Genomic DNA, 12560 nt, shown 5'->3' with positions numbered 1-12560 from the left:
GTCCCCGTACTGACGAGCCACCAAAAAAAAAAAAAAAAAAAAAAATCATAACACTTAAAAAGCACAAACCATGAAATAATCAGTATTAACCAAAACAAAGGTCTAAATATTGGAAATGCAAAATTAATTCCGGGAAAGAGTTAGATTTCTTTTTGCTCAATTTTAGAGACATTTTGCCACACTTTTAAAAATGAGCAAGTAAGTTATGTTGTTTAAGTGAGAGATACAGACAACTGATGACCATGTAGATTCTTTGTAATAAGCTTGCTTTTTGTTCCAGTAGATAATAAATTCTACTTATGATGGAATTCTATAGAACTCATGACAAAAAGATAATAAATATATGAAAAACCACTGAGAGCAGTACTAAAAACATTTATCCCCAAATACTTGTTAAAGTTACAAATAAGAGAGTCCCAAACGCCAAAACATATTATTTTAAATAGTTTTAACTAGCATTCCTTAAACATCACAGTATGTGCCCCCCAAAATTTCATTTAATTAAAACTATAGAGAAGTTTTTTTTTTTTTTTTTTTTAATTTATCTAAGAAATTTACACCTGCATTCGCTAGAGAAATAAGAAAACAGTCATGGTCACAATATCAGAAACAAATCAAAGAAATGAAGTAAATATCCATTCTTTGTTGAATAGATATAAATTAATTTAAAGTTGTTCATATGTCAGCAGTTTATTTATTTGCTGAGGAGCCATATTTGCTGACATAAAGACAATTAATCCCCAAAGGAAACTGAATTTAAAAGGGGCATCTCACTCTTGGCTTTTATTTGCTCACCTTTTCCAAATCTGTCTTTCCACAGGCACCTGTTTTATGTATTTTAAAGTCAATTTACTACTTTAAAAGCAATTTTGTGACTTACCTATTTTTTAGTTATTTACATATTACACTCCAGTAATGCCACTGGTCAAATTTTCTACATGTAGTCTGTGACATGCATATAGTATAAACTAATATCAGTATAATCTTAGAGTAAGTTAAATACTATCTTATTTATTTGTTAGGCACAGATTTAGAGAAGTAACGTTAAGAAATAGAAAATTGCATGTGGCAATGTCTAGACACCATTCAGAATTCTGTTGTGAAATTATTTTGCCATCCTAGACAAGACAATCTCTCCAAGAAAGACAAAATTGTAAATTCTGAAATCACCCAATATTTTTCTAGATCAAAAGTATTAGACATCATGGTATTAATATCAGGCTAAAGTAGCTGAAAAAATAGTTTAGGAAAACATGCCTTATTAAAGGAATTTAACTAGCATGCCACCAAAATAAACCAGCTCTGCAGCACAGGTGAAATAATGCAGTTATAAAGACAACAGAAAGTCATAACCTCATAGTAGCCTATTCTTAGAATCCTGTCTCTCTCTCTCTCTCTCTCTCTCTCTCTTTTAATGGCTAAACAGACTAAGGAAGTTATATAAAAGTAGGATGGTGGTCAAATAATTTTCAACAAGGGTGGCCAGACCATTCATTGGAGAAAGCACAGTCTTTCAACAAATGGTGTTGGGAAAATGAAATATCCACATGCAAAAGGATGAAGATGGACCCTTACTTTACACCATATAAAAAAATTAACTCTAAATCAATTAAAGATCTAAACGTAAGGGCTAAAACTATAAAACTTTTAGAAGAAAAGAGAGAGAAAGCTTCATAAAACTGGATTTGGCAATGATTTGTTGGATATGACACCAAAAGCACAGGCAACAAAAGAAAAAGTAGATAAACTGAATACATAAAAATTTAAAACTTTTGTCCATCAAAGGACACAGGGAACAGAGGGGAAAGGCAACCTACAGAACGGTGGAAAATATGTACGAATCATATATCGTATAAGGACACATAAAAAACTCCTACAACACAACAAGAAAACAAACAACCTGATTAAAGAATGGGCAAAGGACTTCAATGGACCTTTCTCAAAAAAAGATATACATATCAATAAGCATATAAAAAGACGCTCAACATCACTAATCATGAGGCAAATGCGTATCAAAACCGCAATGAGATACCACTTCACACTCATTAGAATGCCTACTATCAAAAAAAAAAAGTGTTGTCAAGAACGTGGAGAAATTGGAATACTTGCATACTGTTTATAGGAATGAAAAATAGAACAGCTGCTATGGAAAAGAGTATGGCAAAAAAAATAAGAGAATTATGATATGATCCAGCAATTCCACTTCTAGGTTATATCCAAAAGAACTGAAAGCAGAGACTCAAAGAAATATTTTTATATCCATGTTCATAGCAGCAGCAATCCAAGTGTCCGTTAACAGATGGATAAACAAAATGTAGTATATACATACAATGGAATATTGCTCAGCCTTAAAAAGGAATAAAATTCTAATACATGCTACAACACAGATGAACCTTGAAGGCATTATGCTAAGTGAAATAAGCCAGTAAAAAAATACTAGTACTGTGTATTTCCATTTGTATCAGGTACGTAGAACAGGCGAATTCAGAGAGACAGTAAGTAGAATGATGACTGCCAATGGCCAGAGGGAGAAGGTTTAACAGGTATGAAGTTTCAGTTTGGGAAGATGAAAAATGTTCTGCAGGTGGACGGTGGCAAACGTTGTACAACAATGTGAATGTATTTAATTAATGCAACTAAACTGTACACTTAAAAATAGTTAAAATGGTTAATTTTATTATGAATTCCTTACCACAATAAAAAAATGTTGGCTGGTCTCATATCCCAATAGAGAAATACTTTTCAATTTGTTGCTCATAAACTGAACTAGCCCTATAAGTTTTCTTGGAAATGCGAGCCATGAGGATCTATGTGGTTATTTCCTACAATATTAGCAATTTGATTTAGAACTCCTTAATCTAATACAGTAGGGATACCAAGAGCATATCTTTACCCAAGGGCACTAATCTCCTTTCTTTAGCTTCTATTCATACTAGCCCAGCAGCGCATGGAAAAAAAAAGTAATTTAATAACAAAACATTCCAATTACTGTTTATAACAAGGTAATAGATAAGAAAGCATTATGAAATGTTCAAACACACTAAAAAATTTAACATAACTGTATTAAAGACAAATAACTAGTATACAGCTCTCAGGCGGCTAAATATCAACATCCAGCTTCCGTCCTATGAGGAGCTATACAAACTACTGTAGACCACTTTTTATGTTATCTACATTCTTTACATTTCACAACCCACTATTTAAGTCTGAAAGTGTCCAGGAATTTAAAAAAAAAAAAAAAAAATTCTAAGGAAATTTTAGACTCATATTTCAGCCACTATTTCTTCATAAATCATGTTGTAAAAACTCAGTCTATACCTTGTGGAATCACTGAAATGACAGAAATCCCTAAAATTAAAAAAAAAGAAAATTCAAAAGGGTCAATTCAAGGAATCTTTATAAAATAGATTCTATCATCCACAAACCATGGGATTAAAAATTAGTGATAAAAAGACTCAATTTTGTTATTGCTCTGTACCTGCTGTGCAAAACACAATTGCAATTTTCCCATATATGAAATATTTTTGTATGATTAAGAGATATACTACACAGCAAAATATTTATCATTTAACACAGGTACAAGTAAGATAATATAATCTTACCTGAGCAAAAAGATAAGACATGACAAAATCATCAAGAAGAGGAGCTTCAGCACCTCGAGATATCCCATGTCGATAGGTTCTGTTGCTGCCACTGCAATACCAGCGAGGAAAGTAAAATCTACAAGACAGTTAAGACATTTGGTTAGCCTCCAGATAGTTCAAATATATACACACTGCATATACGAATGTACTTCAAAAAGTTCATGGAAAGATTCATATTATCTTTTAATTCTATTTTTCTACAAACTTTTTAAAGTACCCTCATAACCACTTCTAGCATACTGAGAGGTATTATCCCATAATCAGAATACACTGCTAACAGTGTTAAACACAAGTTGGGGACAAAAGGATATCTGGATAAGACCATGATAATAACATAGGCAGAAAATACAAGAAATATAAGTGTAAAGTCAATATATTGCCTCCTTCAGTGCAGAGAATGTCAAAGCAATAATAGAAAATAGGGAAATGTAGAAATAAAATATTTTTAAAAAGAAAAAAAAATGTTTTAATCCAGTAACATCAGTAGAGGAATCTGAAAATGCTAATTTGGTGTGAAAACAAATAATTGTTTCTTCTTTGGGAGAAATGAAAATTAACGTGCTTCAAAGAAACAAAAATACTCTATATTGATTTTTTTTACAACAGCTTTCTTGAGATATAATTTGCATATTGAACAGCTCACCCATTTAAAGTGCACAATTCAATGTTTTCAATATATTCACAGTATTGTATAAACATCACCACAATCTAATTTTAGAACATTTTCATTCTCCCTAAAAGAAACTCCACATCCATTAGCGGTCACATCCAAATCACTCCTATTTACTCCCCATCTGTAAGTTACCATTAATCTTTATATCTCTATAAATTTGCCTATTTTGGGCATTTTGTATAAATGGAATCACATAATATGTGGCTTTTTCCATGTACCTTCTTGTGCTTAACATAATGTTTAAAAGGTTAATCCTCCTTATAGCATGCATCTGTACTTCATTCCTTTTTATTGCCGAATATTCCACTGTACGCATATACCACATTTTGCTTGTCCATTCATCACTTGATATCTCATTGTTTCCAGTTTTTTGCTACTATGAATAATGCTGCTATGAAAAGCCATGTATAAGTTTATCTTTTTGTGGGATGGCGAAAGTGTTTTCCAAAGTGGCTGCACCATTTTACATTCCCAACAGCAATATATGAGCATACCAATCGGTCCAAATCCTCTCCAACACTTGCTATTGTTTGTCTTTTTTATTTTTGCCATCTTAGTGGATCAATTGTTATCCCACTGTGGTGTTGATTTGCATTTCTCTGATGACTAACGAAGTTAAACATCTTTTCACATGCTTATTGGCCATTCGTATGTCTTCATTGGAAAAATGTCTGTTCAAGTCCTTTGCTATTTTTCCACTGGGTTGTCACAGTATTATTGAGCTGTAAGAATTCTTCATATATTCTGGATATAAGATCTTTATCAGATATATGATTTACAAACATTTTCTTCCATTTTGTGGGATGCCTTTTCACATTCTTCACAGTGTTCTTTGATGCACAGATGTTTTCAATTTTGATTACCACCTCACACATATACAAAAAAGTAACTTAATGGAATACTACTTAGCCATAAAAAGAATGAAATTCTGCCTTTTGCAGCAGCATGGATGAGCCTGGAGAAAATTATGTTAAGTAAAATAAGCCAGGCACAGAAAGGGAACTACCACAGGTCCTCACTCATAAGTGGCAGCTAATAAATAAATAAATAAGAGAGAGAGAGAAAGAGAAAGAAAAAATCACAATAATTACATTGAACTTCCCTTCTTCCTTTCCCATGTCTCGTATCCACAGTTCTGTTTTCTCCTTCTGAAAGTTCAATGTATTATTGTGATTCTTTCTGTTTCTTAGATATGATACCAAAAGCTCAAACGATGAAAGAAAAATAGATAAATTGGGCTTTATCAAGATTGAAACAACTCCATTTATAATAGCATCAAAAAAAACCTTAGGAATAAACTTAATAAAAGAAGTGCTAAATGTGTGCACTGAGAAATATGAAAAATTAAATAAACACCTAAATAAATAGAAAGATATTTTTAGAAGACTTAATATTGTTAAGATGGCAACTCCTCAAATTGATCTGAGGAGTATATGTTCATTGATAAAGCCCAATTTATCTACTTTTCTTTCATCATTTGAGTTTTTGGTGTTATATCTAAAGAACAAAGAACTAATCTAAGTACACAAAGATTTACATCTGTTTCTTCTAAGAGTTTCATAGTTTTAACTCTTAGCTTAAGCTCTATAATCAATTTTAATTTAACTTTTGTAAAAAAAATTTTTTATTGAAACATAACTGATTATACATATTTGTGGGGTATGGAGTTGAATGAATATCAATATCTGTACACAATGTGTGCACACAAAGAATGATTACATTTTATAATGATGAATATGCTGATTATCCTGATTTGATCATCACACATTATAAAAAGATGCTCAACATCATTAGTCATCAGAGAAATGCAAATCAAAACCACAATGGGATAACAATTGATCCCCTAGGATGGCAAAAATAAAAAAGACAAACAATAACAAGTGTTGGAGAGGGTTTGGACTGATTGGGATGCTCATATATTGGTGCTGGGAATGTTTTGTTCTAACTTTAATACCTTACATGTGGATATTCAGTTGTCCCAGCACCATTTGTTGTAAAGACTATTCTTTCCCCATGAATTGTCTTGGCACCCTCACCAAAAATCAATTACCACCAATGTGAGGAATTATTTTTGGACTCTCAATTCTATTCCATTGATCTATATATCTGTCCTTAAGCTAGTACCACACTGTCTTGATTCCTGTAGTTTTGCAGTAAATTTTGAAATTAGAAAATGTAAGTCTTCTAACTTTTTCCTTTTTCAAGATTGTTTTGGCTATGCTAAGTCCCTTTGATTTTTATATGACTATTATAATTAACATGTCAATTTCTATCATAAAGACAGCTAGAATTTCAGTAGGGATTGCAAAAAACATAAAGATGGATTTGAGGAGTATTGCCACCTTAACAATATCTTCTAAACATATCTTTCTATTTATTTAGGTGTTTATTTCATTTTTCATACTTCTCAGTACACACATATTGCACTTCTTTTATCAAGTTTACTCCTAAGGTTTTTTTTTTTTTGATGCAATTAAAATGGAGTTGTTTTCTTAATTTCATTTTTATTGTTCATTGCTTGTGTGTATACAAGTACAATTGATTTTTGTAAACTGATCTTCTATCCTGCAACTGTGAGCTCATTTATTAGTTCTAATACTTTAATAACCTTTTGATATCTTGTCAATCATTGCATGCTAGCAAACATCTTTAAATAATACAAATTTTATGTCTTAAAACCTACATAAAAGAAATAACTGGATAGAGTTAATTCTAGGTACCTTGTTGCTATTAGTTGCTATTTTAAGTGGCCTCTTTTCTGTTTGTTTGTGGTATATACTGACTTTAAAAAATATTGATCATACAGATCTAGCATCCTACTGAATGCTTATAATTTATGCCTGTTGATTTTCTCATATTTTCTACGTTAACAATCATATCATCTCCAAATAATGACTTTTTGCGTCTTTGTTGTTAATCACTAAACATTTATTTTTCTTGTCTTAAAGGACTGGTTAGGAATGCCACTAAAATAATGAATAGAAGCACTGATAATGGGCATCACTATTTTCTTGTCTTGTTACTGATTTTAAAGAGACTGCTCTAATGTTTTACCATGAAGAGTAATATTTGTTACATGTTTTTAGTAGACACCCTTTATTATATTAAGGATATCTCTCTTGAGTCTTAGGTTATTAAGGTTTCCTTTCCCTTTCTTTTTAACATCATAAATGAGTCCATGTTCTTTTTACTAAGCAATACTGACTCTCTGCATGAAATGGATCTATTTCATAATAAGAGCCACCTGTAATAAAAAAATCAACAGAAAATTATGAGGAACAGCATGTAAACAAGAACTACAAATACAGTAAAACTATTTTCCACAGAGGTATGATTTTTCATCAGCTAATTAATCATAAGAGATAGTGTGAGCAGTTTTTCAAAAGGCCATGAACTATATGCTCTTCTTTTGTGAACCAACTCTTCACGTAATGTGAATAATTATTTAACAGAGTCAATGTTTTTATTTAGATTTGTAAAACTACTAACCTTTTGTTTACTTGATTTGTTGAAACCATCTTTAAAGTTTGCCTTTTAACAATTAGAAGTTTAAAAATTGTGAGAGAGGATTGCCCACCACCCAAGTGGGAGCCCAGGTGAGTGCTGGTCCCACCTGTGTGCTGCCACTGTTGCCACTACCACTGGCCCACACTGCCCAAACCCCAGGGAGACCCGCCCAATGCCCGTGCTGGAGACCAGGTGAGTGCCAGTCCTGCCTGCATGCCACCCGCCCGAGCCCTGGACAGGCCCGCCCACCACCCAAGCGGGAGCCCAGGTGATTGACAGTCCTGGCCATGAACCACCACCAGCAGCAGCCCATGCTACCCAAGCCCTGGAGAGGCCTGCCCGCTACCTGAGCAGGAGCCAAGACAGACCACCATACACTCAACTGCACTGAAACAAGAGTCACCAGCAGAGCCTACAAATAAAGGAGGAAATCTTTCTCCTCACAGTCCATTCCACAGTAACAAAAGAAACAAGTGCCATATCAGATAACCTAACATCAACAAAAAATAGAACTATAAATAAACAAGAAGATGTTATACTACTGAAGGAAAATGTTAATTCTCAAGTACAAGACTTCACAGAGCAGGAAACCCCTGAAATGTCTGAAAAGGAATTCTGAACACTGATTTTAAGAAAACTCAAGAGATAAAAGAGGAGAATCAATTAGAGAACACGATGAAACAAAAAAAAATCTCCAAGACATGATGGAGGAAATTTACAAAGATTAATATGTTAAAAAAGAATTTAATTTAGTAGCAAAACTCCTAAAACTGAAGGATTCACTCAATGAAATAAAAAAAACAGAACAGAAAGCTTTAGCAACAGGCTAGAGCAAGCAGAAAAAAGAATTTCAGACCTTGAAGATGGTCTTTTTGAAATAACCCAGGCAGACCAAAAAAAAAAGGAAAAAAGATTAAAAAATGAAGAAAATCTAAGAGAGCTAGCACACAATCTCAAGCAAACAAACACCTGAATCATGGGTATTCCAGAAGGGGAGGAGAAAGGAAAAAGCATGGAAAACCTATTCAAGGAAATAATAACAGAAAAATTCCCATGTATATGGAGAGATGCAGACCTTCAGATCTACGAATCCCAAAGGTCCTCCAAAAGATGCAATCCAAAAGGATCCTCTCCAAGACACATTACAGTCAAACTGGCAAAGCCCAAAGCCAAAGAGAGAATTCTAAAAGCAGTAAAAGAAAAGCATCAAGTCAACTATAAGAGAACAACCATCAGACTAACAGCACTTCTCAAATGAAACCTTACAGGTCAGAGGAAAATGGGATGATATATCCAAAATAATAAGAAGATAAAAATGCCTGCCAAGAATTCTATATCCAGCAAGGTTATCCATCAGAAATAAGAAAGAAATAGTGTATTTCCCAGACAAACAAAAATTATGGAAGTTAACCAACACATATCCAGCCCTGCAAGAAATTCTCAAAGGAGACCTGCATCCACAATCTGAAAAATGATAATCACTATCATGAATTCACAAGGAAGAGCAAAACCTGCAGTTAAAGCCAAAATGCAAACTACAAAGAGGAAAAAGCTAAATCATGTCATCTCAAAAATCCAACTAACACTGAAGATGAAATATAAAAGGGAAAGAAAGGAACAAATGCTATTTAAAACATCTAAACAAAAAGCAATAAAATGACAGGAGTAAAGCAATACTTGTCAATAACAACCATAAATATAAATGGATTAAACTCCCCATTCAAAAGACACAGAGTAACTGATTGGATTAAAAAGCTAAACACAGCTATATGCTATCTTCAAGAGACCCACCTCACCTATAAAGGCACACACACAGACTAAACGTGAAGGCATGGAAAAAGATATACCATGCAAGTGGAAACCAAAAACAAGCAGGTGTAGCTACTCTTATATCAGATAAAATAGATGTTCAACCAAAACCGTAAAGAGATTAAGAAGGCCATTACATGATCATAAATGGATATATCCAGTTAGAAGACATAATAATCATAAATATGCATGCACCCAACAGTGGAGTACCCAGGTATGTAAAGGAAACACTCTTAGACCTAAAAAGAGAGATAGACCCTAATACAATAACAGTGGGTGACCTGAACACCTTTCTCTCAGCATTACACAGATCTTCCAGACAACAAACCAACAAAGAAACACAGGATTTAAATGAGATCCTCAGACCAATTGGACTTCACAGACATTTACAGAACATTTCATCAAACAATTAGAGACTACACATTCTTCTTATTAGCACATGAAACATTACCCAGGATAGACCACATGTTAGGTCACAAATCAAGTCTCAGCAAATTTAGAAAAACTGAAATAATACCAAGTATCTTTTCAGACCACAAAGGAATAAAACTGGAAGTCAACAACAAGCAAAACTCTGGAAACTATACAAGTACATGGAAACTAAACAACAGACTCCTGAATGACCTACAGGTCCAAGAATTGAAACAGGAAATCAAAAATTTCTTGAAACTAATGAAAATAAAGATACATCATACCATAACCTGTGGGATACTGAAAAAGCAATACTAAGAGGGAAGTTTATTGCAATAAATGCTTACATCAAAAGAATGGAAAGACTCCAAATAAATGACCTAACACTACACCTCAAAGAACTAGAAAAACAACAACAATCAAATCCTAGAAGTAGTAGATAATAAGAAATAATTAAGATCAGAGCAGAATTAAATGAAATAGAGACCCCAAAAAACAATACAAAAGATCAATGAAACAAGAAGCTGGTTTTTTGAGAAGAAAAATAAAAGACAAACCATTATCTAGGCTAACAAAAAGAGAGAAGACCAAATAACAAAAATCAGAAATGAAAAGGGAGACATTAAAACTGATACCACAGAAATACAAAGAATCATTAGAGATTATTATAAACAACTGTATGCCAACAAATAGGAAAACCTGGAGGAAATGGATAAATTTCTGGAACATACAAACTGCCAAGACTGAACCAAGAGGAACAGGAAACCCAAACAGACTAATAACCGGCAATGAGATTGAAGCAGTAATCAGTAATCTTCCAGCAAAGAAAAGCCAGGAACAGATTGCTTTACAGTTGAATTCTATCAAACCTTTAAAGAAGAATGAGTACCACTTCTTTTCAAAAATTTCCAAAAAACTGAAACCAAAGCCATTCTCCCAAACTCATTCTATGAGGCCAGCATTACCCTGATACCAAAACCAGATAAAGACACAACAAAAAAAGAAAATTACAGGCCAATATCTTTGATGGACATAGATGCAAAGATCCTCAACAAAATATAAGCAAGCAGAATACAGCAACACATCAAAAAAATTCCACACCGTGATCAAGTGGGATTGATCCCAGGGATGCAAGGATGGTTCAACATATGCAAGTCAATAAATGTCATACAACATATCAATAAAATCAAGGATAAAAACCATATGATTATCTCAATAGATTCAGAAAAAGCATTTGACAAAATTCAACATCTCTTCATAATAAAGACTCTCAGGAAATTAGGTATAGAAGGAAAATATCTCAACATAATAAAAGCCATTTATGACAAAGCAATTGTCAACATCGTAACATAGTATTGGAAGCACTAGCCAGAGCAATCAGGCAAGAGAAAGAAATAAAGGGCATCTAAACTGTAAAGGACAAAGTCAAACTATCCCTGTTTGCACAGGACATGATCTTATATACAGAAAAACCTAAAGATTCTACCAAAAAAATCTTAAAGCTGATTAACAATTTCAGTAATTTGGCAGGATACAAACCCAACACCCAAAATAAATAGCATTTTTATACTCCAGTAATGAACTAGCAGAAAAAGAAATCAAGAAAGCAAGCTCATTTACATTAATTGCCAAAAAATTAAATACCTAGGAATCAATTTAACCTAGGAGGTTAAAGATCTCTACAATGAGAACTACAAAACACTACTGAAAAAAATTAAAGGGGACAGAAAAAGGTGCAAAGACATACCATGCTCGTAGATGGGAAGAATCAACATTATGAAAATGTCCATGCTACCAAAGGAATCTATGCAATCCCCATCAACATACCAATGACATTCTTCAAAGAAATAGAGGAGGCAATCCTAACATTCATATGGAACAGTAAAAGACCGTGAGTAGCCAAAGAAATTCTGAGCAAAAACAAAAATAAAGCCAGAGGCATAAGACTACCCAACTTCAGATTATATTACAAAGCTATTGTAACCAAAACAGCATGGTACTGGAATAAAAAATGACACTTGGATCAATGGAGCAGAATAGAAAACCCAGGAATCAACCGACATTCTTACAGCCAACTGATCTTTGACAAAGGCAACGAGAACAAACACTGGAGAAAAAACTGCCTCTTCAATAAATGGTGTTGGGAAAATTGGACATCTATATGCAGAAGAATGAAACAGAACCTATACCTCTCACTATATACCAAAATCAACTCAAAATGAACTAAAGACTTAAATATAAGACCCCAAACCATAAAATTACTAATGGAAAACATATGGGAAATACTCCAGGAAGTAGGACTAGGCAAAGACTTTATGAATAAGACCCCCAAAGCACAAGCAACTAAAGAAAAAATAAACAAATGGGATTATATCAAACTACAAAGCTTCTGCACAGCAAAAGAAACAATCAACAGAGTGAAACAACAACCTATAGAGTGGGAGAAAATATTTGCAAACTATACATCTGACAAGGGATTAATATCCAGAATATACAAAGAACTCAAACAACTATAC

General features: G+C 33.3%; 1 protein-coding gene across 2 annotated transcripts in view; it reads right to left on the bottom strand.

Annotated features, from left to right (window-relative positions):
* The window catches only part of JAK2 (Janus kinase 2), a 136061-nt gene that overhangs the window by 59901 nt on the left and 63600 nt on the right, over positions 1-12560 (bottom strand). For both annotated transcript variants that reach the window (XM_063080689.1, XM_063080690.1), the window contains exon 5: positions 3603-3720. In XM_063080689.1, the coding sequence (XP_062936759.1) occupies positions 3603-3720 (118 nt within the window). The remainder of the gene's footprint in view (positions 1-3602; positions 3721-12560) is intronic.

This window comes from Cynocephalus volans, chromosome 16 (assembly GCF_027409185.1).
Source record: "Cynocephalus volans isolate mCynVol1 chromosome 16, mCynVol1.pri, whole genome shotgun sequence".
Taxonomy (NCBI): domain Eukaryota; kingdom Metazoa; phylum Chordata; class Mammalia; order Dermoptera; family Cynocephalidae; genus Cynocephalus; species Cynocephalus volans.
The sequence above is the reverse complement of the archived record's forward strand: the minus strand, read 5'-3'. Positions and strand labels throughout refer to the sequence as shown.